The sequence below is a fragment of the Pongo pygmaeus genome, chromosome 1, assembly GCF_028885625.2.
Source record: "Pongo pygmaeus isolate AG05252 chromosome 1, NHGRI_mPonPyg2-v2.0_pri, whole genome shotgun sequence".
NCBI classification, from domain to species: domain Eukaryota; kingdom Metazoa; phylum Chordata; class Mammalia; order Primates; family Hominidae; genus Pongo; species Pongo pygmaeus.
Genome location: NC_072373.2, coordinates 81989969 through 82017186, shown reverse-complemented (window position 1 = coordinate 82017186; position 27218 = coordinate 81989969). Strand labels below are relative to the sequence as shown.

Here is a 27218-nt window from a genome sequence, read left to right as displayed (position 1 = left end):
TGTTGATGGGGGAGAGCGGGGCTATGGGAACTGTACTTTCTGCTCAGTTTTGCTGTGAATCTAAAACTGCTCTAAAAAAATTTTAAAGTATTTGTTGGCCAGACACGGTGGCTCACACCTGTAATCCCAGCACTTTGGGAGGCCGAGGTGGGCAGATCACGAGGTCAGGAGTTCGAGAGCAGCTGACCAACATGGTGAAACCCCGCCTCTACTAAAAATACAAAAATTAGCCAGGCATGGTGGCATGTGTCTGTAATCCCAGCTACTCAGGAGACTGAGGCAGGAGAATAGCTTGAACTGGGAGGCAGAGATTGCAGTGAGCCGAGATTGCGCCATTGCACTCCAGCCTGGGCAACAGAGCGAGACTCAATCTCAAAAAAATAAGAAATAATAGAAAAAGTATTTGTTAAATGAACTGGGTACCCCACCCACAGTGATTTTGCAGTTTTGATGGTGTGTATTGCCCAGAAGCAGGGCAAGCCAGACAAGCCATCAGGAGGCAGCAAAGAGAGAAAACATTCTACAGAGGCAGAATTCACAAGTGCTGGCTGCTTCCAAGATTGGGTGTGTGTCAGAGGACCTCAGAAAGCTCAGCAAACTGGACCCTAGGGCTACCATCCACTTGGAAGATGATTTCAGTGGTAGCAGGTAAGGGGGTCAGAAAAAGATGGGTTTCATGCCCTGAGGTGGTTCTGAGTCTCAATGGTAACAATAATCTGCCTCTTGCCCTCTTTGACTTTGGTTATGGGATAGAAAATACTTCTGTAGATGGATAGACGGCATAGCTCCCATAAAAACTTTGGGTTAAGAGTGTTTCTTGGGCATGGTGAGAAGTAGGTCATTTAAACAGTTATCTGAATTTAATTGCCTTGGAGGAATTTATGAAAAATGCATGGATGAGTATTTGCCAAGTGACTCTGGTATGGGCACTCCCCCACCAATTCTGCAGCAATCCACCCCTTTCTGCTCTGTCTCCCTTGCTTTAGCCCATGGGAGGGGAGGTTGGCAATAGGGATATGGCTGCAGAAAATGGGAGAAAGGCAGAGGCACCCAACAAAGTCCACAGACCACAAGTCCAAGTACAAATTCACCATTTCCACAGCTATACACATACCAAAAACATATTTAATCAGGTAAACAAAAATTCCAAATACACTGTTGCTTTTTATAAATATTGATTTATAATAATCCTAAACATTTTTTAACCTTAAAAAAATCATCCAAAGACTTCAAGTTAAATATATTTCAGGATTAGCCAGGGATTTTTGTTTTTCGAGGGTTGGTTTTTAACCACTTCTTCATACAGGGGTCTATTATGAGAACACAACACAGTCCTCTGTCCCTTAAGCATGCAGGTTCCTTCTACTGCTCTCAGTGTGGTCTTGTCTTCCAGGCCTGTGATTCTCCCTAGGACTGTCTTTTCCTCTGGGAGGACTGACTCACCTGTGATTTGTGGTATTTCAAACTAGTGAAAAAAGGAAAAACAAAAGTGGCATTTGATTCCTAAGCTATTAATACTACCCAGGAAAATGCTTGCTGAGAGAAATGAACACAGCTTTGTGTATTGCATTCTAAAAATAACACTGACCAAAATTGTGCTTTTGTAATCTTGTGCAGATTTGAGTTTGTGCTTTGATATTTTCAAAGGAATCTTCAAGGTATTGGAAATACTTTGGAATCCAAAGTATTTGTTAGATACTTTCCAGTGAGTCCAGTCACTTTCCTTGGGCCTTCAGTTTTTTTTAGGTCTGGCCAGCAGATATTAATATCTCCCAAGATCCTTGGTTTATAATAGTTCTACCTACCTAATAAAGCCCTGCTGGCGTGTTCTATGATATTGGTGACTCTTAACTATCCCTCATCTTCCTTGACCTGTAAGACTGGCTCCTTGCTTTTCTCATCCCCTTGGCCAAGACTTGGAGTTTGGCTCTGACTCTGGCTTAACTTACTTTGAGACCTCAGACAATTGCCCTGGATTCTGTGTCCCCTCTCCCAACCCACAAGGACAGTATGGCTCTGCTCCTTCTTGTAGGCATATATGGCTGATCACAGCCATTCTCCTTTGCCTACGGTGAAGACAGTAATTTCCTGTCTCTCCCACAGGCTCCATCTGGGGTGCTGCATATATTGTGGATAGCATCCCTGCCCTGCCTCTTAGGGGCTTGGAGGATTAGGGATTCTGTGAACCCAAGAGCCACAGCCAGGCAGTCACTCTGTCACTACAGGACAGAGCTGTCCTCAGCAACCAAGGGCATTTCTCAGGGAGAATGTCTTTTCTGGACTGTAAGGAAGGTCAAGCTGTATTTGTGCTATGATTTGGAACTTTACACCAGGCCCTGGGGGTTTGATCATCTTTGATAGTCATTCAGGACAGATTAGAATGATTTTATCTTTGTACAAACAGGCCAGTAGCGTAGAGGATAGACTTTTTCTTTTTTTTCTTTTTTTAGGCGGAGTTTCGCTCTTGTTGCCCAGGCTGGAGTGCAATGGCGCAATCTCGGCTCACTGCAACCTCCGCCTCCTGGGTTCAAGTGATTCTCCTGCCTCAGGCTCCTGAGTAGCTGGGATTACAGGCACCCACCACCACGCGCAACTAATTTTGTATTTTTAGTAGAGACAGGGTTTCTCCATATTGGTCAGGCTGGTCTCGAACTCCTGACCTCAGGTGATCTGCCCGTCTCGACCCCGCAAAGTGCTGGGATTACAGGCGTGAGGCACCACGCCTGGCCAAGGATAGACGTTTTTAATAGAAAATCTCATTTTGGCTCCCTTAGACCTCTCAAGTTACAGATGCTACTTAGCCTTTCCTCCCTGCTCTCTATTGCCTTCTCTTCCTCACCACGTCCCTGCTTTTCTGAAAGTCCTTCCTTGCTGTGCAACAAATATGATAATTCCGAAGGCAAAAACCTTTAACACCTCCCATCTAGGATAACAGTTATATTTTCAAGATTCTCACTTCATTATAGAGATCCCTATAAAACAAGAATAATACACTCTCCCCAAAGAGATACTGTGAAGAAACACCAGTGGCTCAGCTTCAGCTGCACCCCAGGCATTGTGCTGCATGCTTTCCAAGTATTTCCTCATAGAATCCAGACAATCACCCTGTGACGGAGGACTCCCTCAATCCTGTGTGTCTCCACATAGAAACAGATGACTAAACTTCCCTTCACAGATGAGGAAACTCATTAAGTAGTGACTTGTTTGAAAACACCCACGTAATTGTAAGTATGGGATCTGAACTCATGACTTAACCATACTCACGTCTTCACCATCCTCACTATATCACATTTGCACTGGGGTAAAATGAGATAAAGCATTTGGAAGTACCTAACACAGCACCTAGCACATCATAGGCCCTCAAATGTCAAATAGGTCAGGCCCACAGAAGGCAGTCACATGCCAGCTCACTGCCTCTTTATAGCCACATCATCCTCACAGTTCCTTCCAGACAGGACACAGCCAGGGCTCAAGGCTAAACACATGTTGTGAATGTATCTTGTGGTCCATCCAGAGACATGTCTAATCTGCAAGTATCTAAGAGGCATATTGTCGGGATGGAAAATATTCAGGTAAATCTGAACAGACTTAACAATCTGTCATTGTATCAAAGCACTTTTCCTCCTTCTCCTGTCTCAACCCAAATTCTTTAGCCTATCTATTGCAAATATTTAGTCTCATTGGTTGTTCACTTGTTTACAGAAAGACCACATAGTAGCTCCTCAAATAAGAATCAAGGAACATTGGCACTAGATGGCCCTTGTCTTACACTCCTCAACTCTGCTTCTCCAGGAGCAGTGATCTACCTAAGATCACTCAGTGGCAATACCTGTGAACCTGGATGGGGTCATGCATGTAAGCAGGCTAGCCAGGTGGTCCTTGGTCACCAAGGCCGTGGACTACACGATAAGGGCAAAGGAATTCAAAACAAGAGTGCTCAGCCAGAGGCAAACAAGCTCTCAGGTTCATCCTTAGCTCTGCACAGCCACACCGCTGCCACCTAGTGTCTAAGGGCCTGAACTTCAGTCTTGGTGCCTCTGGCCAGGGAAATGGCTGTGTTGAGCTGTGCGTGTGCTCTGTAATGTGGGACTCCCAATGCCTTCTGGGTCAAAACAACCCCAAACCTGGTATCTGTGGCATAGCACAGGGACCCAGTAAGGCAGAAATCTCAATGAAAGAGGCAGAGATGGGCAGCAGTCCTAAATGTGGTCTTGTCAAAACCAGAAGACACAGGACTGAGTTGTTTAAGCTAACGAGTAGCCAAATGTCCCATGTGCCACTGTCCATGTGGTCCCATCAGGAAGGCTGCAGGCCTGCCACTGTATGGCAGTTTACAGCTAATGAGGCTGGGTTTAGTGGGGGCACTTGGGGTTTTGACCTTCTGCACTAATGGCAGATATCCTCAAAAATGCTCTCGGGAACTTCAGAATGTGTGAAAATTCTCTTTTCCTTCTCCCCCACCCGCCCCTTCTCTCTTTCTCTCTAGCTGAATAAAGGCAAATTTGAATTCCTGAATATGAAAAATACGGTTCTAGCTGCCAAACATCCTTCAAGACTTAGCTCAAACTGTCACCTACCTCATGGAGCCATCCCTAACTCCGTAGTTGGAAATACCCACCTCCCTCTGAAGCCACACTTCTTTCTATAACCACGACTTGACTTTGCTAGTTATTAGAATCGGTATCCACAGGTCCTGCTCCCTAAATCAGAGTGCACACTTTAGTGGTATTGCCTACAGAGCCTCCCTGGTGCTTCGCATACACTGGATGTGCAGTGTCTGGTAGACGACTAAACGAATTGGACCTCAGTAAAAAAAGGGAAACACAGTGAATCATTTTGTGAAATGCAGTATTTCTGGATTTATTTAGATTAAATTCTATAATATCCCAGCTAGTGTGGGGTCAGTGGGGGAGTGGGGAGCTGTCTCAGGATTCTTTCCCTAGAGCCCAGTCTAGTACAGTCAGGGGAACATTCTCCAACCCTCGCGTTTCAAAGCCAAGCTGCTGCACTCAAGAACGCCTACACCTAACCAGCAACCCATCCTAGAGATAAAGGTCTCGCTGCCCTGTTCCACCTCTGTGCACACTAGTTGATCAGGAATATGGTCCCTTCAGAAAGTAGACAAGTGCTAGAAAAAATATATACAGGGAATATATATAGAAAACGTGAACCACACACAGACGTAGGAATGCCATCCAGTGATGGGAGCGGAGTGTCTGACCTGCACAGGTGAACCTGCCCTCTGCTCCTCCCCACTCCCATCCAGAAGCTAGGCCAGCGCCTGGCATCCAGGTGACCCAGAATAGTTGAGTTCAATCACCACAGGTAGCAAGACTCCAGGCCTCATGAAAGGTCTTTTACAAACTGCAGACCAGGGGACCAGCTAACCATTGGTTCTGCCACACAACACAAAAACACAACCTCACCAGGCGCTAGCTAGGCCCCAAAGAAAACACCACAAGGGTAATTCACTTTCTAGAATAGCTGCTTCTTAGCAACCAGCAAGATCTCCTTGGAATCCACCTTCTGCCAACCAAAGCAGAGAAGTCCTGAACTTATTTAGTCATGATGCAGGCCAAGGGCAGACGCAAGAGGAGATCAGTGGCTTCCCAAGTCATCACAGCAATTACTCCAGGACCAAACTTCAACTGCTGTTCCAGCACAAAGGGAGGAGAAGAGAGGTTTAACCATCCCAATCACATTCCTGTGCTTCTCCTTCTGAGATGGTGACCCTGCCCCTCACGCGTCTTGGTGGCTGGCATTCTATCCAGATTGTGCTCTAACGGACAGGGCAGACAAGGCCGCAGAACCTTGATCTGGCTGCACTTCACACGTGCTTGAGCAACCCACACCAACAAAGGTTGGTCCGTTGGTCTGCTTTTGTGTTTTACCTATCTCTGCTTTACAAATCCTGAGAACACCAAAGATCAGAGCTGGAAATGATCTTGGAGACTATTCAGTCCAACTCCACTCCGTTTTCCCACTTTACAGAGGACCTAGAAAGGTGACAAGATGTTCCAAATGACATGTGCACACAAAGACAGAGCTGGGCCAATAACCCAGGTTGCTGGCTCTGGGTCCAGGGCTGCTTCTATCTTATTTTATGCCAGGCTTGTGATAATAGTAACTGTTGCTCTTGGGAGTGTGCCATGCAGAACTGAAGCTAGCTATTTTCATTGGTCACTCAAACATCACACATAGCATCTATTTAATGAGGCTTTCCCATGTGAACAAATTCCCTTCCATAATAACAGTTTCTCTATTTCCTGGCTGTGCTTGGCACTACAGTCCCATTCAGTCCGGTAAAACAGTGGTACATCTTAAATGGATTTTTTCTAAATTCTGGAAATGAAACACCTAGTACCTGACCTTCCTCTTGTCTTTTATAGTGGTTTCTCCCTTTTGAAATACCAAAGAACTTGTCAGTAGGGAAGTGGACAGGGTGGGCCAGTCCTCAAGAGGCCTGTGGCTGTCCGTATTAGCACCAGCAGGTGGCGCCACTGAGGACCGCTCTGAAGTGCTCTGCTCCTGGGTGCTCTCTCTGCGGACCAGTCCTAGAACTGAGGGTCCCACACTGCCCGCATCAACCATGTAGAGGCACCTCCAGGACGGTCGCGTGTCATTAAGAAGAAGTGCTGTGTCATCCTCCACAGTACACTGGGGAGGGTTCTCCTCCTGAGGCGTCTGGCACAGTGCACGGCTGGACTCCCAGCACACAGTGTGAAGAGGAAATGATGCATGTGGGGGTCTCCTTCCAAGCCCTTCGTCTCTGGTCCTCCCATGCCTCACCTCCCAAAAAGCCACAGCCACATCTCTAGACGGGTTTTTTTGTTTGTTTGTTTTTGTTTTGCTTTAGATGCTTCTGGTCCCATCACTGGGACCTAAAAGAAGCTCACATGTGGTCTCTGGAAACGCTGAAGCCATGGACTGTAGACATTATTTTCGGTCCTTGTCCTGGTGGCTGCACACCAGATGCTGCTCCTTCCCTGTGTGTGGACATCTGTACACAGTGACATGCTCCCAAGGCCACGGCACAGGCGGTGATGGGAACTCCTCCCCGCGCCAGCCTCTCAGGCTGCAGCCCCAGGGCACCCTGAGACCCTCATCTCTGCTCGGCAGCTAAAACATCTCCTTCTTCAATGCTCTGCAACTGCAGCCTCTGGCTCACAAGAGTTCTGCTGCCTCGGCGGCCCCCAAAGCCGCCCCCCGGGACAGTCCGTGCTGTGAGCAAGACCCCTGGCAAAGCCTCCTCCCCAAATAAGTTGATTTTGGCTTCGGCCTCAATGGCTTTGGCCAAGCTTGCTGCGTAACTGTCCAAGGACTTGTGTACTTCAGCTTTCACATGAAGAATCGAGTTCTTGGCAGCTTCTGAGGGAGAAGGCAGAAAAAAAGTCAGCTGAGGAGCCAGGCTTGGGGACTACCTTGGGGACAAGCCTGCTGCTGCTCCACCACCCCAGGGAGGGAGACAAACCGCAGTTAAGGGCGTGGGTTTCAAAGTTCGATTCCTAGACCAAAAGCTTTTGACTCCCTGACTTCCTACCTGGGAAATCTTGGAAAAAGTATCTAATCTAGCCTCAGTTTCCTCATCTGTAAGAGAAGATATTAAGACATCTCTTACTCCAAGAAGTTACTGTGATAACTAAAGGAGGGAATTCTTTCTAAGATGTTTGGCCTATGTCTGACCCATAGAAAAGACTTGATAAATACTTTCTACTAATGCTAATCAACATTTTTACATCTTTGAAAGAGTATTCTGGTCTTTGAGCTCCCTGAAGCAGTGTAATAAAACTTCCACAAACCCTAATGTCATCTCTCTCCTCTCCATATTTGCTCAGAGATTCCCCATGCAGAACCTCAAGGTTGGACGTGACATTACAGGTTCAAGCCCCCTCCCAGGATTAGGAGCCTTAAACTAAAATGAACAGAAGTGAGAGAGGGGGAGCCCTTCAATTTCACACCCTGTTCCCTGTTATTATTAACTCATTGCCTATTTTCTCTGGACATTTCAGGGGAACAATTTATCCTCTCCTCCTTACATTTTCTGGAGAGTAGGCAACCTGTACCCCACTCTCCAAGAGGGGAAGACTGGAGGGACCTCCAGCCACTCTCTGCCCTGCCACTCACTCATGGCAGGGGGGGATCCCCTGGCAGTGCCTTGCTCTTGCACCACCTGGAGGGTGCCTTTGGAGCTGCCACACTCACAAAGCAGGAGTGATGGGGCAAGTGTGGCCCTACGTGGGCTGGGGGGTTGGGGAGCATTTAGTTCATTTTTTCCTATAGAAAGGCAATATATTATAAAGCCCATGAGGCTGCTGGCCCAAGCTCTGTTCTATAATCGGCTTTGCCAGTGAAGCGAATCAACTGTTTTCCACCTCTGACCTCTGTAACAACCTCTCCATTCATTCTGAACTCAGGGAGGGGTGTGGAGAAGAGAGGTGATTAATTACGAACCTAAAACTCTGACAGAGGCCATATTTATTTCCATATTCAACATTTCTGAAGAGCCTCCTTACATTGTACAGCCCCTGGACTCCACCAAATCCACAGCCCAGTCATGTTGGTATCTGGATGGCTCTTGTCACTCTCCTAATCAGCATGTCCGGATGGGAAACGAATTCCAAGTTCCAGAGTAAACAACAGTCCTGGGGGTGAGTGGGGAAGAGATGGAGTAGAAAAATGTAGGGACTGGGCTGCGGCAGAACTCATTCTCCTCACAGGACCCAAGGGCCTTCACCGCTGTAGGAGCGACGGACAAGCAAGATGGCAGCTTCGGCCTCCAGCAAAGCAGATACACTCATTGGGCCATTATCTCATTTTCCACAGGAGGAAAGTGAGGCTCAGGGAGAGAAGGTTCAGTTACAGCCATACCTCACCCAGGATCTGGGCTGTGTGTGTAAACACGTGTGGGAGGGGTGTGTGTGTGTGTGTGTGTGTGTGTGGAGTTTGACAGCCATTGTTTGCCCAGCCTTCAATGCTGCTTGCTCTGAGAGCTGGGTGCCTAAGGACTCAGGTGAGACCAACAGGGCTGGGAGTAACCAGGGAGTGGGCAGAGGGATGGAGCCCTGGTATATTCCGGGACGGGAGCCAGCCTGAGCCAAGGAATTGTCCTAAGATCTTTTCCGTTTCCCTATGTTTTCTTGAAGCAATCAGTCACAGAAACCAACCTTTGATTTGTTCCACTTCATCCTCAAATGTCACCGAGCTCCTTCTCTTGGGTGGGCAAGTGCAGTGAGAGGGAGGGTTGTCATCAGACGTGTAGTCCTCAAGCAGCATCATATCTGTCCCTAAAACAACAGGCAGATTGTGCATATGTAACTACAATCTAAAGTCCTCCTGGCCTCTTCTCCCCTCAACACCCCTTCCACCCCTCTCTCCCGTTCATCCAAACCCATCATCAAGAACAGCTGACTGCGCTGCAGCACGTGCCCAAGAAACACCCGCCTGTCATCCTGTTTCAGGGAGTTTGCCGACAGCTGGTGGGGCTGCGTCAGCCACACAAAAAATGCAGCCAAGTTATCTGAAGTAGGGGGTTATGTGCCTCAATGACCAGACCCCAGAAGCATGGCATCTGCCGACCCAGCATGGAAGGGAAGTGGGGAGAAGGGCTGAGTGGAGGAGAGGGTCCTACTAAAAGGAACTTTATATTCTGAGTGATTCTTCTTACAGTCTGAATTTCTATCACCACAGTTAAAATATGTTGTACTAAATAAACATTTAAAGCTCCAAAATGTAGTTATTTGGGGATAAAAAAATAATTAACAAATATACCCCTAAAAAGCAGGGAAATAAAGGGAGAAGGTCAGGGAAGTCCTACTAGAGATAGGTGGGCAGAGCAGGCAGAGGGAATGGGGCAGAGGGAAGACAGGGAAGGAAGAGCTGAGATGGGACTCATCACTCAACAGTGCCCTGCCCCAACACTAAGACCAGTGTCAGATCCAGCCCTGTTCTTAGCTTCCAGCTTTCAATCCATCAAGGCCTTGAAGCTCAGAAAATAAGGAAGAAAGAGAAACCTGGAGCTCTTTAGATGCTGTTTCAGAGCACCTCGCAGAGGTGTGATTACCCAACATACAGAAGAAACAGTCCCTTGGGAGGCAGAATATGGTGGTTAAACACACAGGCTCGGGTCGGACAGACCTAGGATCACTGGCAGGTTATTTAATGCCTCAGTATCTTTCCACGTCTGTAAACCTGGGGTCATCATTCAGTCTACCTCACGGAGTTGTGGGGATTTTGAGTTGAGACATGTTAAACATCTAGCACAGTGCTTGCACACAGCAGGGGCTAAATTGAGGGCCATCATTCCTGATAAGGACACAGCGAACAAAGGGCAGGGCTGAGATTCACACCAGATCTGTGTGCCCCGAAGCCCATGCTCTTTCTTCTGCTACAATGCTGTCCCCTCACTCCTTGCGCTGGGGCACCTTCCACGTATGCTTCAGCTTTCGACATCGCATGCTCAGAGCAGTCTCTCTAACTCCCCTATCCATAGCAGCCCACGGGCTCCCACTCCACTAGGGCTTCTCCTTTCACAGCTCTCGACACATTCATCATCTTTCAAAACCAGTTTTATGGAGATGTAATTCACATGCCATGTAACTGACTCATTTAAAGTATACAATTCAATGAGAATTGTATACTTTACAACCTTTATATACTTTACAGTTCAATCTTTTATGAACCGAAGCCTCCACAACAATGGCAGTTCACCACTGTGCCCCCAGCACCTGGCACAGGGTCCGGCCAAGGCAGGAACGTGGCAAATAACTGCTGAATGAATGAATGAATGAATGTTGCAGTGCCTCTGGATCCCTTTAGTTGTCTGAGAACAGGGAAGCAGACTGGGGAGTAACAGAGACTTTCCTTAAATCACACGAGGGACTCAGGCCTAGAGGGCATGGTGTGATCAGTGCTTCATATATGACTCTGTGTGATGCGGGGCCCTCTGGGTTGCCAGGTAAGAAATTTTCCAAGGAAAATTCTCCGTGACTAAGAGAGGTCATGGCCTGGTCCTGGTGCCAACCCCAAGGCTCACCCCTGAGTTCCATGACACAGGCTCAGGCGCAGCCCTGGAGCACTCATGGGGAACAGGAAACCCAGGTCAAGTCAAAGGTGATTTTTCAAAGGCTCCCAAGGGCAGAGAGATGGAGGAGCTGGGAGAGGCAGACCCACTGCCAGGCATGCGGCTTTGTGCAGCTTCAGCAGCACTCCCTCCAGGCGCCAGTGCACCAATAGCCAGCCCGGGGATGGGCAGCAGGCGTGGCCAGACACCCTGGCTCTTCCTCAGCAATGCGGAGCCATGGGTGTGACTGACAGAGGCACTCCCTGCCTCTGCCCACGCACCTCTGCCCAGGGCCTCCTGCGGCTCTAACAGCGTGCTTCCAGCACAGGATACAGCATCTGCAGCTCCCCACCTCCCCGGTGCCATGACTCTGATGCCAGGAAGCCGACTGCTCAGACAAGGAGCAGCCCTGGGCTTGCAAGATCCTTTAGGCAGAGGCTAAAGGGAGGGCTCCGCAGGATTTGTGGTGGAGATGCGTTTCTACAGGGAGACCGAGTTTCATATCAAAGGACATGGAGTGAGGCGACAAGGCCAGCTGACCTTGCTGGAGGGCTCCTTCTGTGCCAAGAACAAGATGAGTGCTTCACATTCGTAAGTCTCTCAATTCTCACAGCTGCCCTGTAATGGGGATTAGTACCCCCATTTCACAGATGGGGAAAGTTGAGGGTTTAGGAGGAGATCACGCAACTTGCTTGAGATAACACAGCTCTTAAAAAGCCAACTGGAGACCGAAGACCAGGCAGGCTGACTCCAAGGCCCCTCTGGGTCAGTGGTTATTATCATCACAATCATTTCTCATTTTAACTTTGCAAAGGCTTTCACTCACTTTCAACCCCCCAGTAACACTGTGAGGCAGAGAGAACAGGAACTGAGAGCCCCATTTTGTAGAGGAAGAAACTGAGACACAGGAAAGCTGAAAAGTCAAAGCCACGACTGGAAACTCAGACTTATGATTCTCACCCCCCACCCACTGTGGGAAATGCCCCTCCACCAGCTCTTGAGCCTGCACTGGGGAAACGCGACATGGGGGAAACGCAACACGGGGAAAACGCGACAGGCGAGAGGCTTATAAAGCACGCTGGTTACCTGAGTCCTGGGAGCAGCTGAAGCCAGTGTCCCCCGTGCTGCTGCTGTGCCCCAGGGGCTGTCCACCTGCCATGAGTGCCGTGAGGTGTGGGGACAGGCCCAGGTCTGAAAGACAAAATTGGCATTGACAACACAATCACACTCTGCAAGGAGGGGCCCCAGCCTCCGTTTCCCCACAGACCCATCTCCTGCCCTCCTGTTCGCCCTTGCAAAACTCACTCTCAACTCCCTGAAAGACAGGAGAGCTTAGCTGCTCCCTCCTGGCTCACCACTCTTTTCTGTCCCACTGTGTCAGCAGCACTCACTGGGTTCCCCAAAGGGGAAACTCTCCTGACAATGTCAAACACCACCAAGGTGATGGATGACAGAGGGCCAGGGAGCACAATCAAAAAACAGACAAAACAGAACACCAAGGCAGGCAGGAGGGAAAATGTGAGGTGAGAAGATCTTCCTGTTAAAGATGGAGGGTTCAACCCCACATTCACCTTCTGAAATCCTACTTGAATTATCAAAGAGGGATTTTTAAGAGGCTTACACCCCAAAGGAAGGAGAGAATTTTTGTAAGCTGGAAAGCAGATGGGTGAGAGTGATAAGCTGACCTGGAATAGAGAACTGAGGTTGGCAACGGGGAGGTTTGGGAGAGGCAGGTGTCACCAGGCTCTGAAAACTCAGGAACGGAGTTGGGGGGTAGGGGGCCAGGAGCCACTGCTCTTCTCCAGGCTAGGCCTCGGGCGCCAGACCGCAGTGTTGGTAGGAGAGGAGAGAGAGTGAGCCCCGGGCACAGCCGCAGCAGAAGCGACACAGTAAAAACTGAGGGTGTCGTGGAAATTTACATATTAAGTAGTGGGACCCTGGCCCCTTTTCCCACTTAACCTGGGCTGGAGACTGCAGAACTCTTCCCTGGGAAAATCCACCAAGCCTAGAGGAAAGACTTGCAGGCAGTAGAGTCAGGTGCCTATGAAATGGCCCTGCCAGACCAACCCACAGTCAGGAAGCCTGCCTGCATCCCACCACCCAGGGCTTCCCTGTGGTTTTCTAGGCCCTCATTATTAGAGGTGAAGGGGTGCCCAAGGATCACTAGACATTTAAAGGAAGGTACTAGCATGAAAGACAGAGATGGGAAAAAAGAAAAGAAAAATGGACCTCAGAGGATTCAATGCAGGGAGCTTAAGAGAGCAAAAAATATTACAATGGGTCATCCTCAGAATGTTAGGAAAATAAAAAAAGAGCTGCAGGCTATGAAAAAAGGAACATGGAGATAACAAAACGCTCTTAGAAATTAAAAACAAAGCACAAGAAGTCAAACTCCTCGGAGCTCATGAAGATCCACTGCCTGGCAGATTTTGCGATCTGCCATAAAGGACACTTGTATTTTATGATACACTCACAAATAGGAGGAGACCCTATTCCTTCATTCTACCCTAATTCTTCAGAGGTTACGAGGCAATAGATGCACTTTCTCCTTTCTTCCCTGAGCCAAGGAGGACGTAGTGTAGGAAGGCGGGCCGGTCACAGCAGGCTTCTCTCAGAACTCCCCTCTCAGCGCTTTTGGGAATCCTGCTTTTGCAAGGGGCCTTCCCCTTGACTGGGGGTTACTGTAGGGAGCTGGGACCAGAAAGGCCCCAATCCTCTCCCCCGCATATGCCCATCTCCCCAGGCTCTCGGCCTGGGAACATGACTGTGTTCAGCAGGAGGCCTGGCTTAGGGAGCAGAGCCTGTGGGGGCATCTCCTGCCAGCTGGGATGGCTGAAGCCGCAGTGGGTTTTGGACACCATCTCTGAGGCTGCGGTGAAAGCCAGGAACATGTCTTGGTCTGCACCAGTGGGAGGAATGGTCTGAGCCAGGCCAATGTGGCTCAGCTAAAAGGTCTGGAAACGGGGCAGCCAGGTGGCATCCCTCTCCTCTGTGTTTATGCAGCATTTACCAGCGGAGGGTGGAGACAATTACCCTGAGATTGTTCACATGAAACAATATATTTACTGGGCTGAGCACAATCCAACCCCTCAAGAAAAAAGCACAAAGACACAAGCTCAGGGAATCAGGTTTGTGGCTCTCCAGAGGCATGCGGTGGGCAAAAGTCACAGTGCTCTGAGAAGCTGAAAGAACAGGGGCATGATTCTGAGATAAATTTGCAGGTACTTTGAAGTAACTAGAAGACCTCTAGATGCCACCAGCAAAGGAACTTAGGAAGGCAAGGGAGTAAATCCAAAGGCTCTGGGGTCACCCTCCCTGCCCTTGAGCTAAGCCCTCTCAAGGAAGAACCTGGAGCGAGGTGTTTTCCTCTGGACAAACGTGAGTCAGTGTCCTTCACAGGAGATAATGGGAAAGGCTCTATGCCCAGGAGCTTCAAGGGTCTCGTAAGGGCGGCGTTTGGAGGGGGTGCCCCGGATCCTGCCTGGGCCACCCTCCCTGGCTGGGGAGAGGGGTGGTGCTCGGGCTCTCCAGCCCTGGCTGGAGTGAAGGTTCTGGGTTGGCCAGCGGAAGGGTGGGTGGAGGGGCTGCCTGCACTTTCTCCTGAAGCCTCTTCTTGGCTCCCATTGCCAGTAGCCACCAGTCAGCTTTCTATTGGTGCTTTAACATCCTAAGACCACCTGGTAGCATTTAGCATTTAGCAATGTCCATGCAGGGCTGACCTATCTGCCACATGGTGGCGCTGCGCGGCAACCTCCAGGAAGTCCAGAGATCTAAATTCCTAAGTGACCTTCCCCGTGGGAATTGGCTAAGGAGACCTTACAAGCAGAAGGTATTTGTTGGCCCAGCGACATTTGGCACCCATGGAAAGCCTAAGATTTTGTGCTTCCTCACTTTGGGACAAACAGAATGAGAGAAGCAAAACCACTGATTATGGCTGAAATCTGCTAGATATAAAGGACACACTGTCAAGTGCCCAAGAGACTCCTGACATCCAAGTCAGCTGGGAAGCTCCAGAAATGTGTGGGATTCTGCTTCTGCCTTTGCTCATATGCACTGCTTTTAGGAAAGCTTATTCCACTTACTTTGGTTAAAACTTTCCAAGTGCCCATACAAATTGAGAGGAACAGAACCAAGAAAGAGCCTCCAAGTTGCTTCTTGCTGGCTCTGAGACAGATCAGATCATCCTTCATACCTCTAGTTAACACTAAGGTGAGCCAGTGGCAGGGGAAGTGATTAGGGTTTCAGAATCTGCTGCAGATCAAGGCCTTGCCCACAGAGGGTCTGGTCAGCCCTGGCTCAGACACAGGGACCAGGGACACAAGGCAGAGGCCAGGGCTCTCTCCTGCAGTCAGAAAGCCATGGACAGCGCAGGGTGAGCGGCTGGGCTGGGGCACCACATTCTGCTTTGGTTCCCAGACTCTTACTGATGTGCTGCCTCCTCCTGGGATCAGGACCTTCAGGGAAGAACAAGAGGAACCATCCCCCACCCCCGCCCCAGCTCCCATTCCTCGGAAAGGCCAACAACTTGGAACCCATCCCATAAGCTCTTCAGCCCAAAAGCATCCCACAAGCCTGCTTTCCCTAAATGAAGATGAGACCACCAGCTGCCTGGAATGTGCCAAACCAACCACAGCTGGTGTTTTCCGCCTGTGCTCACAGCTTCACCAGCTCTTCTAGGACACCTGCAAGTGACTTGCATGGAAAAGCTTGGCCTCAAAAGCAGGTGTTTCTTTTTGTTCTATGAACCCTTTCCTGCTCCATTTTCTGTCCTCATTTTTTTTCCTTCTTCATTTTAACTTCATTGATCTAGAAAACATCTATTATTTTTTGCCTAGAAGACAAGTGATTTTACAAAATCTGGACTAATACATTAATCAGTGAAATGAAGCCCAACATTGAATGGACTCCTGGATCACAGGTCATATGTGAAAATGTGGGCTTGCAACTAGCAGGGGTGGGCATTTCAGTGGTTAAAATACTGAGATATAGAGAAATTTTTTTCCTATGGTTAAAAGTCCCAGACTTCCTTCCTCTCTTGGAAATAAAACTCCATCAGCCCGTGAAATAAAACTCCATCAGCCCGTGAAATAAATCAGTGATGCCAGTGTGTCTCATCGCCACATGGAAAGGATCTCCTGTCATCAATGACACTGGGTGTGCATAATTACAGTCATTATTTCTTTCACACTCTTGAGAAGAAAAGTGGAAGAAAGACCTATTTCATGAAGATGAGAAATTAACTAGAGTGGTTTGAAGAGTTGCCCAAAGTCATCTGGCAAGAGATGAGGACTGTGGTCCGAGCTGAATGTTCTCCAAATCTCTCCCAGTGGCTTGGCCAGGTGATGGTCTCCTTTCACCTTGGCCCTAAAAATCCAGCTCCTTGACCTCAAAACTACACAGTAAAAATGCTAGAGGCAAGATCCACAAATGTGTCCTGAGTCAGTGGGAAAGGGCCAAAGAGGAAACAGGGTATTTGTATCATCTCAAAGTGTCTCCTCAGTTGTATTTACTAATTACAATGGGAAAATCAGCAGCTTTACTGTGGAGAAAGCTGACAGGCACCACCTTAACGGAGAGATCAAGGGCAACACAACTAGCAATAAGGCATACTGGCATATGTGCCCCCTGCTATGATGTACAGGAAGGGCACATCACCCCTGTGGCATTTTTGTCAAGAATGGATAACCTCATTCTAATCTTGAGAAAGCATCAGATGAACACAAATTAAGGGGCACTCTACAAAATACCTGGTAAGTACTCTACAAAGCTGTCAATGTCATAAAAGACAAGGGAAGAGTAAAGGATTGTCAAAGATTGACTAAAACAATATGGGATCCTGAGCTGGATCTTTGGACAAACAAAGGACATTATGAAAAACGGGTGAAATCTGAATCAAGTTGTAGTTAATGGCGCTGCCCCAATGTTAACGTTTTAGAGCTATGGTTTTTCAAGACAGTAACACTAGAGGAAGCTGGGTGTGTGGGAATTCTCTGTATTGTTTTTCCAAGTCTTCTGTAAATCTAAAATTATTTCAAAATAAAAAGTTTTAACAAAAAATCTAACCCCTAACTAGAGTAATTCCTCCAGGTCCCATCAAAGGTGGTGGGATTGTGTCTGGAAACCTGTGCACACCGAATCAGTCATCAGAGGAAGGAGCAGCCTCGCATGTACAAGGCCATGATGTTTCAGTGGAGGGCTGAGGTTTGGCATGGACACCCCCTGGATTCTCTGGGACCATCTGAGGAGATCACTGATCCGTAAGGAAGAGGAGGATGGTTGAGGAGGAAGACAGCAGCTGAGGTGGGGAGGGGGTGCTGACAAGAGAAAACACTGAAGGAAAGGACGTGGATGTGGATGTGCCAGGAGAAGGTGGCCTGGTCCAATGCTTGTATTCTTTTTCCTCTAGTAAAGAATATACTCCAGGCCTGGCATGGTGGCTCACGCTTGTAATCCCAGCACTTTGGGTGATTGAGATGGGCGGATCACTTGAGGTCAGGAGTTTGAGACCAGCCTAGTCAATATGGTGAAACCCGTCTCTACTAAAAATATAAAAAGTAGTTGGGTTGTGGTGGTGCGTGCCTATAGTCCCAGCTACTTGGGAGGCTGAGGCACAAGGATCACTTGAATCAGGGAGGCAGAGGTTGCGGTGAATGGAGATTGTGCCACTGCACTCCAAGCTGGGCAACAGAGCAAGACCCTGTCTCAAAAAAAAAAAAAAAAAAACTAACTATACATACTCTGAGGCCAGAGGGCCATGGCTGGGGTTTCAGAAAGCAGATTTCTGGACTGTGGTGTCCCCCGTCCAATTCTTTTGGGATACATACCAGGGCACCAGGGAGCTCTGCTGGCCTCGTCAGCATGGCTGTGAGCTGCTGAGTGACAGGAAGCTCCCTGGGAATCACAGCAGAGCCTCTGGAATGTTTCTTCCCAAAGGAAATCTGTGCTTTGAGCCTCACCGCCAGTCAGCCTGAGAACTCACTCACGAACAGGCCAGAGTGGCTGAGAGGACCACAGATTTCATCTGCCTCGGAGGGGCTATCCTAACAATGCCCAAGTTACCTGTGATCCTGTTGGAAATGCTGAAGAGCCTGGAAGTCCTCTGTCGTTGCACAAATGGTTCCCGATAATACCGGTCCCCAAAGCACATGCCCAGTAGTTCTTTGCGAACTGTCTTGTTCCAGAGTCCATAGATCAGGGGGTGGCAGACAGCGCTGGCAAAGGACAGCCATGTGGCCCAAGTCTCCAGGCTCGGGGAGACGGAGCTCTTCCCCCAGAGGGCCTCAGAGGCAATAACAACCATGTAGGGGCCCCAGGTGACCATGAAGGCACCGAGGACCACCAGGATGGTGATGAGGGCTTTGCACTGGTTGGCCGAGTAGACCACACCCTGAAAGGCATTCCTCCTGCTGCCTGAAGAGGAGGTGGAGGTGCTGGAGTTCTTCCTCCCGGTCCTCTGAGCATCCTCCTCCACGATGACGACTGTGCCACAGTGCACCTTGCGTGCCTTGACCCTGGCCACGCGGAAGATGAAGCCATAGCACACCAGCATGACCAGAAAGGGGAAGAGGGCACACCAGATCTGCCAGAAGGCCGTGTAGCCAGGCTCCCGGTGCCAAGCAGCCACACACATCCATTTGAACTCATCAAACTCCACCGATGACCAACCAAACAGGGGTGGCAGGCAGCCGATGAGCGAGTGAAGCCAGATGTAGACAAGTGCCATCACAGCCCGGTTCCCCGTGATCTTCATGGGGTACACCATGGGGTACAGGACAGCATAGTAGCTAGAAAAGGGATGGAGGGAGGCAAGAGAGAGAAGTCAGTGGAGAGAGAAAACTGCTGCTTTCCTGTGTCAGGGGCTCCCATGACTGGGTTGGATGTTTCTAAAAGCAGCACCTTCTCCCAAGTCTCCCCAGACAAGTTGTATAGACTGCATCATGTTCCACAGCTCTGCAGAGCTCTTTAACAGAGAAGAGCTCAACACTGGCAAGACACAGAGCTCGAACAGTCCTGTTTCCAAGTCACCACACCACAGCCCACTCATATTTGGGGGTGTGGCCAGTCTTAAGATACCTACGGGGGTCCTGAGGGATTATGCATTGGGCCAGATCAATTCTGCTGCTGCTGACATTAATCCATTTAGATCAATTTTCAGAGGGATCATTAAGAACTAGAATGATGTTGAAGGACTCTGGGCTTCACTCAATCAATGGACATTTACCAAAGGTTTGCGATGTGCCAAGCACTGTGCTACATCCTGGAAATGCAGTTGAGAAGATGTGAGGCAGGCAGACACCTGAGCCAAGTATCAAGGCCCGGAGTGGTAAGGGCCACATTGAGTCCTCACAGCAACTGTGAGCAGCGGATATGTCATTATCTTCATTTTACAGATAAGGAAATTAAAGCAGGGAAAGGCTAAATAATGCACCCCAGGCCCATGGGAGAAAGACAGAAACCCAGGCGATCTGACTCTACAATCCCCAGTGCACACGCCCAGCAATTCTGTGTAAGCCTTCTTGTTCCACAGCCAAGGGGGCGGGTCCAAATCACTCAGTGCTGCTAGGAGGGAGGTGGGCCAGGAGTGCTATCCATTCAAACTGGCAGGCTTCTGGTCCAGCACGGAGGGTCACAGCAGGCTCCTGATGGAGGTGATGCTCCGGACCCAGGTCTCACAGCGTTGGAGGCACTGACCCAGGACCACCCCAGGCAGAAAGCTAGCCTGGCGAGGTATGGAGTTGTGAGTGAGCACCATCTCAGCGGGGAGGCTGCATGGAGCTCCACCTGGCAGGAGAGAGAGTGCAGGATGGAGAAAGGAGGAGAGAAGCAGGCCGGGTGGGCGGGGCCGGGGCATGCAGAGCCTTACAGGCCCGGCTAAGGACTGGCCCTTTAACTGGAAAGGGTGGGAGGACTTAGACCACAGGGCTGAAAGTCAACCACCACCCTCCCAACCCAGACATTTTATCCAAGGGAAACAGGATGTTCCCATGAGGGCAACATGTGGAAGGGACGAGTGGCCACACCGATGCCGCCTGGCAGGACGTTGGGAAATGACCGTGGCTACGTGCCTCACACATCACCTGGGAAGGTGGCTCCTCCAGAGGGACCGCCCTGAGTCATCCTTGGGCCCCAGCAGCTGAACTGCCACGTGCTAACTGGAGGTGCTGCCTCCTTGGTCTTCCTAAGCAGGGGTGAGCCTGGGGCTGCTCTGAGCTGAGCCTTGAGCCCAGGCCAGGATCTATCCTGGAAAGAGAGCATTTCCGGCTACGCGATCTGAGGAGAAGATTGCGCGGTGATTAGGGTGTCGATTACAGAATCACTGCACAGTGGCTGGGTAAGGTGATTACTGTCTTTCGCTGCTATCTGGGCTTGCATCTTGCAAAGACCGTGCAGCCCAAGGGAAAAAGCATGCCTTTGGAGCTGGAAATTCAAGTTCAGATGGAGGCTCTGATGTCTACTAGCTATATGACCTCAGCTAATTGATGTAACCTCTCAGAGCTTCAGTTCTCTCATCTGGAAAATGGGAATTCTGGCACCTACATCGCAGGTCTGCTCCTAGGAACGAATGAGGAAGAGCATGGAAAAGGCCCGGATGGTGCCTACCCTTCAATGGGGGACTGGCCATCGACCTTTCCCCCTTCCTCCTTGAGGACGAAAGCCCTACACTGCTCCTGCTCCTGCGATGACCCCCAGGGCACACTGGCCCTTTTGAGCCCTGGGGGGTGAACAAGCCCCACAGTGGTCTCCTTCCCCTTGTGGGTGACCTGCTGAGACTTGGACCTGTCTGACGTCATTCTGGCAAATGCAATGTGAGGGGGTTGCTAGGGTGGGACTGCAGGGAGGGTAGCAGTGGTCTAGGAAGGTTTCCTTCACTTTTCAAAAGAAACAATGCAGAGATTTCTACTTTTCTCTGTCCCTTTAAAGAGCATGCAGACACTCCACACTCAGTCACCTCGAGAGTGTACGGCCGGTAGGCCTCCTTCCACTGACCCTGTTTGGCGGCCATAAAGATAATTACAATTAATGTGCTGTCCTCTGCCAGATTTCCTTCTGGCTCTTCTCAACACCCAGTTATTATTATTACTTTATGGCAAGACTTCTCCTTTATTGTAACAAATGGTGCCCATATCACTCACTGACTGAGGTTCAGGCACAGGCAGTTCCAGTGTGACATGACACTGATTTCTGCCAGCTGCATCCTGAGTGCCATCAGGAAGCCGGGGCAGTGAAGCTGGGTGGGTGCTGGCTCAGTCAAGGTCTGCCTCCTACAGGCAGAAAAGCCCCACAGGCACAGCCCTGCCCACATACAGCCACGTCCTCCAGGGGTTATTTTGTTTTTAAGTTTTTTTTTTGGGGGGGTGGGGTGGTGTGGACAAAATGTATGTACATTGAAATGCACACATCTACACCTCTATCAAGATACAGAACATTCCAGCCAGGCGCAATGGCTCACATCTGTAATCTCAGCACTTTGGGAGTCCAAAATAGAAGGATTACTTGAAGCCAGGAGTTTGAGACCAGACTGGGCAACATAAGGAGACCACATCTCTACAAAAAATAAAAAACAAAATTAGGCAGGTACAGTGGTGTGTGCCTGTAGACTCAGCTACTTGGGAGGCTGAGGTGGAAGAAGGATCACTTGGGCTCAGGAGCTCAAGGCTGCAATGAGCCATGACTGCTCCACTGCTGCACTCCAGCCTGGGTGACAGAGCAAGACCCTGTCTCAAAAAAAAAAAAAAAAAGGATACAGAACAGTCCTGCATCTCCTCAGAAAAAAATGGGTATATGTGTTCTCAATCACAGATTTATAAAGTCGTTATTTGCAGCAGAAGCCTCATTTAAGCCTAGTTGAAGATTCAAGGGAAAACAACAAAAGCAACTCCCCACTCCTATGTGGGCTAATAATACAGGCCAAAAGAGAGGGGTTTTCTTTTGCTCTCTATTCTCTTAACTGTCTTGAGGCTCTCAATCTTTTCTCCAACTCATTTTTAGACATGAGCCCAATCACGACCCTTGAACCCCAAACAGGCTTTCATGACATCACAGGTAACTGAAAAGTTGTAATGTGGGAAGGGGCTTCCAATGCTTCAGGCTCCTGCCACAAGACCAGCCACTTTGACAGCAAGCCCTGCTCTTAATAAGTTGTCTTCGGTGAAAACAGAAACACAATCTAAGCCAACTTCACCTAACAAAGAGGCAACACATTAACTTCCATGGAACAGTCTCCTAAAAGCACTAGTCATCTTTGCTAGCCCTACCCATCCCATTGTTCTAGCTACTTTCATGTACTGAAATTCTATTTTTAGACCTGGAGTTTCACCCTCTGTGGTGTGGAATGAAAATATGAGAACTATTTCCACAGACCTGGAACTCCAGCAGCTTGGCAGCGATGATAGAGGTGACCACCATTACAGACTTCTAAGTAATAGACGTTCACAGTGGAACCGCTGGCAGGTCAAACGGTGTCCCCAGCACGCCCTAGTTTCACTTGGCTGGTTTAGGACATTGACAAACTGTGAATTTCGCTCCAGGCAGCCATTCTTTTTATATCTGTCTTTGCTCTCTTTTCATGAGGCTACAAGATGGACTCTTTGGGTTCATCTGTCCAGCCAGTTTCTTTTTTTTTTCTTTTTTTAATTTTATTATTATTATACTTTAAGTTTTAGGGTACATGTGCACAATGTGCAGGTTTGTTACATATGTATACATGTGCCATGTTGGTGTACTGCACCCATTAACTCGTCATTTAGCATTAGGTATATCTCCTAATGCAGCCAGTTTCTTTAGCTAAGGTTCTCAGCTGGGAACCCCTGGGTATATGTGGCAACGTCTATAGACATTTTGGGCTGTCACGACTGGGGAGGTGTTCCAGCATCTGGTGAGTAGAGGCCAGGATGCTGTTGTATATCCTACAAGGTACAGGACAGCTCCTCACCACAGAGAATTATCTGGCTTGAAATGTCGACAGTGCTAAGGTGGAGAAACCCTAAGCTAGGCTAGCTGGCTGCTGGAATGACTGGCAGCACTGAGTTGACGGTGTTGTACAATGACAAAGCGTCCAGGCTCGGGCATCTCAGAACTGGGAGAGTTACTTACCAGCCACGTGACCTTGGGCAAGTTACTTAAGGCCTCAAAAACCTCACTTTGCTCATCTGCAAAATTGGGGCTAACAAGGTTACCATGAGGGTTAGCTAAGCTAAATGTTGATAAACGGCATACATAGTGCAGTGCCTGGAATATGACAAGCGTGTAACATTTTATAGTTAAAATCACGCCCACTGCCCTTGCTCTTCTCCACTTCTACTTTCTTTTTCTTTTCTTTTTTTTTTTTTTTTTCAGATGGAGTTTTGCTCTTGTCACCCAGGCTGGAGTGCAATGGCATAATCTCGGCTCACTGCAACCCCTGCCTACTGGGTTCAAGTGATTCTCCTGCCTCAGCCTCCCAAGTAGCTGGGATTACAGGTACTTGCCACCATGCCCAGCTAATTTTTGTATTTTAGTAGAGACGGGGTTTCACCATGTTGGCCAGGCTGGTCTTGAACTCCTGACTTTGGGTGATCCACCCGCCTCGGCCTCCCAAAGTGCTGGGATTACAGGCATGAGCCACCACGCTTGGCCTCAGCATGTTTATTCATCTTATTCAGCTATGTATTCTCAGCACCAACCACTGTGCTGGGCATATAATAGGTGCTCAATAATTGCTTACCAAGTGAATACACAGAAGCTGCTCTTTCAGTCAGAAGGGGCCTCTCCACCTGTTACGCACCTGCTATCCTACTGGCTGTTTAGGAACCTAGCTCAAATGCCGCCTTCTCCCTGAAGCACTCACCGCCAGCCCATCCGCAGCAGTGGCTGGTGGAGTTGTCGATGGTGGTTATTTCTACTTTTGTGTTAAATCGGCACCCACAAGTCAGCCTCTGCCACTCAACTGTAAACCCCTGGTGGGCAGGGTCTGTGTCCTGCTCATGCTTGTAGCCCACCACTCCAAGGACTGGTCACAGGCCTTTCCTGGAGTAGACATCCAACCAATATTTCCAGTGTGAAATAAGGCCCTGAAAGAGGTAAACCCCTCTCTCAGATGAAGTACTTTGCTGGCACGATTTGAGGATTTGTCGTGCTTGCTGGTAGAAAATCTCATTCTCACTCATCTAGACCCCAGATTTAAGCAAGCAGCTTACAGTCTTCTGGAGCTATCCCTGCAGATGACTGGCATGTTTACTGAGCATTCATATAGAGACAGCTCTGAGAGGGGCACTTAGAGACCAGCTCTCCATCTCTGCAACTAAGCTGTTTAGCCTCACTCCATGTTCCACAGGACCCAGGGCCCAGAAAGGGATGTTCAAAACTTAATAATTCAAAAAAAATAAAATAAAAGTTAAAACAACAAGATCCCATTCCTCCCCACTGCCAACAAACTTCCAAACTTTTTTTAAAAAAAAATTATATAATCAGTCCTGATAGGATATTGACAAACAGCTGCTGAAATACAAATTTGTACAACTTTCTGAAGGGTCATTTGCCTTTTATATATCAAGAATCTTGAAAGCATGTTTACTGTTACTGAGAATATAGCAATTCCACAAACACACATGCTCCTCAGAATGCTATAGTGAATAGCAAGCTATGTGAAGTCACCTAATCCAGTAACAGGGGACTGAAAATAATTTATATACCTCCACAGGATGGAATACCTCGTAACCATGAAAAATCACCTTCTTCAAGGATATTTGAAAATAAGAGAAAATGTTCATCATCACCTAAATGAAAAAAGGAGGTCAGAAAACCATAGGTGCCAGAAGCCTATTTCAAAAATTTGCTGTATACAACCAAAAATTACTGGAAGCAAATATACTAAAAACATCAACTGTGATTGTTTCTGATGGTTAGATCATGAGTGTTTCTAATTTCATTCATTATATTTTCTGGATTACTTTTACTACTCAGGGAAAAAAAAAAAAAGAGAAGCTAATTGATTTGTTTTGACCAATGGCTTCATTGGTTCTGCCTCCCCAACGCAGCCACAAAGAGCTGCCAGATTCCAGCCTCAGGTCTAGGTGCAGTCTGTGCTCCCAGTGGACAGTTCCACTACCACTCATCTACTGAAAAACTGACAGTCTCAAAAAAGCCCGGGGACTTGTGTCACCCAGTGACAATATCCCTGGCTAGCCCCACTCTGTGTTTTCCCTAACCCCACTACTTACTCTCCTCCCCAATTCCTGGTAAATCACACAGACCTTGAATCTATCCTCCCTGTCCTCATGAAGCCCAACCTGTGCCTGTGATGAACGAAGTGGCCATTAGCAAAATTCTAATAAATGCACTCATTTGTGGGAGACTCGCTGCCAAAGCCCACGAGACTTGTACAACTAAATCTGACAGCATAACGCGGGACCCTGAAGAACCCGTGAGATGCTGCTTAGGAACATCAGCTGCGCCTGACCTCCCTGTGCATCAGCTACGTTGAGGGCGGGAGCAGCTGAGTTTCCAAATGCGCACACGGCCTCTCCCTGGTTTCACTGCCTGTATTCTCCGGCTGTCTTCCTTCCTCCTGCTCTCCTTTCAGTCCTGGACTGTGGGCAGTGAGGGTGTTCCCTGTTCAGCTGCACTAGTCAACACCAAAGCAAGACAGAGCAGGGGTCACACTGGGAGAAAGAGAAGCAGAGTCAAAGGCCCTGGACCCAATGCTGCTCGGAACCGAAACCTGCCTTGGCTTCCGCTTCTTCATCTACAAACCAAGAATCAGGTTTCTACAATGTTTTATTTTAGGCAATGGAACCTCTTTTTAAAATATAAAATTGTATGTAACATCCACAGACAACACGAGATGTGCTTTGGTTGAAGAGATGGCTCCAGAGGCAGAACTCCACCTGGTCATCCTCCCCCAGCAAGGGCCCCTGACACTCTCCAGGGAACTAAGGCAGTCAGAGGGACACTGCAGCAGATGAGCGCCCATCAGTAATCCCTCAATTCTCTAAGTCTGAGGCATGCTTACCGGTCGATGGCAATGACCCCGAGGGTTAGCATGCTGGCCGAGCTGATCAGCAGGTAGAGGAGGGCAGAGAAGTTGCACCACACTACACCAAAGATCCATTCCCTGCGGATGGAGCTCGTCACCACAAAAGGCAGCACCAACACGGACAGCAGGAAGTTGGACAGGGTCAGGCTGAAGACGAACTTGTTGCTGAGGGTGAGGAGGTAGGACTTCTTGTACAAGGTGACCACGATGACCAGGTTTCCCAGGCAGACAAAAATGGTGATGACAATGATGGCGATGAACTGGGTGATGATGACGCCCCCTTCGCCACCCTCCTCCTCAGTGAGGTTACTCAGCTCCTTCCTGCAGCCGAGGGAGGAGTTGAGGCTCATGGTCAGTGCACCTCGGCGTGGGGTGGGCAGAGCATGCTGGACGACTGGAAAGATAAGGCAGGACCAGGGGACAGGAAAAGATTCATCAGATCACATCGTCTCCACCTTAGGGAAGAAAGGCTTAAAGGGGTTAAGTGCTACACCTCAGATCACCCAGCTAGTACAGACTCTCAGCGGGTCTTCCCCACACAAGTGCTACGTAAGTGGGCCATTTTCTACAACCAACTGAGTGTGAAATTCATTACATCCCCCTGACCAATTTCTTCCTCTGGTCTAACCCATCCTATCCATTTTCCCAAGGCCAGTGGTTCAAAACTTTTAACGTGCTGAAGAATCGTCTGAAGTGCCAGTTTAGAAAGCTGATCCTTGAGCTCCACCACTAGAGGTTCTGGGCACAGAGATCACAGGCACAACCTAGGAATCTGCATTTTAAACAAGCAGGCTGGGGCAGAGGGCAGGGGGCTATTACAAGTGGTCTATGGGAGACACTCTGCAGACTGCTGTGTTTAGACCCTGGCTACTCAGGGTGGGCCCTGAACCAGCAGGATCACCATCACCTGAGAGCTCACTAGAGAGGCAGAACCTCAAGCTCCGCATCTTCATCTCACAGAATCAAATCTGCCTTTCAGCCCACCGCCAGTCAGTTTTGGTGCACATTACAGTTCAACCGTAAGATTCTCATGGGAATTGTTCTGAGCTCCCTAAGCAGGGATTAATCAGGTACAGTTTATATGGGGACATCATGACTGTTCTCATCAGACACGGCGAGGGAGGGCAAGCACTAACTGTAAATGGG

At 48.9% G+C, this 27218-nt stretch overlaps 1 protein-coding gene across 19 annotated transcripts in view; it reads right to left on the bottom strand.

The window, feature by feature from the left end:
- Window positions 1–1105: 1105 nt before the first annotated feature.
- The window catches only part of GPR161 (G protein-coupled receptor 161), a 57443-nt gene continuing 31330 nt past the window's right edge, over window positions 1106–27218 (bottom strand). For 16 of the 19 annotated variants that reach the window (XM_054451478.2, XM_063649131.1, XM_063649155.1 and 13 more), the window contains 5 exons: window positions 26049–26466; window positions 18119–18843; window positions 12146–12250; window positions 9165–9284; window positions 1106–7368 (listed from right to left, as the gene is read on the bottom strand). In XM_054451478.2, the coding sequence (XP_054307453.1) occupies window positions 7103–7368; window positions 9165–9284; window positions 12146–12250; window positions 18119–18843; window positions 26049–26466 (1634 nt within the window). In that variant the 3' untranslated portion in view covers window positions 1106–7102. Of the gene's footprint in view, window positions 7369–8451; window positions 8643–9164; window positions 9285–12145; window positions 12251–18118; window positions 18844–19280; window positions 19803–26048; window positions 26467–27218 lie in introns of those variants that run through there. The other 3 variants (XR_010123219.1, XR_010123220.1, XM_054451517.2) reach the window with 3 other exon arrangements.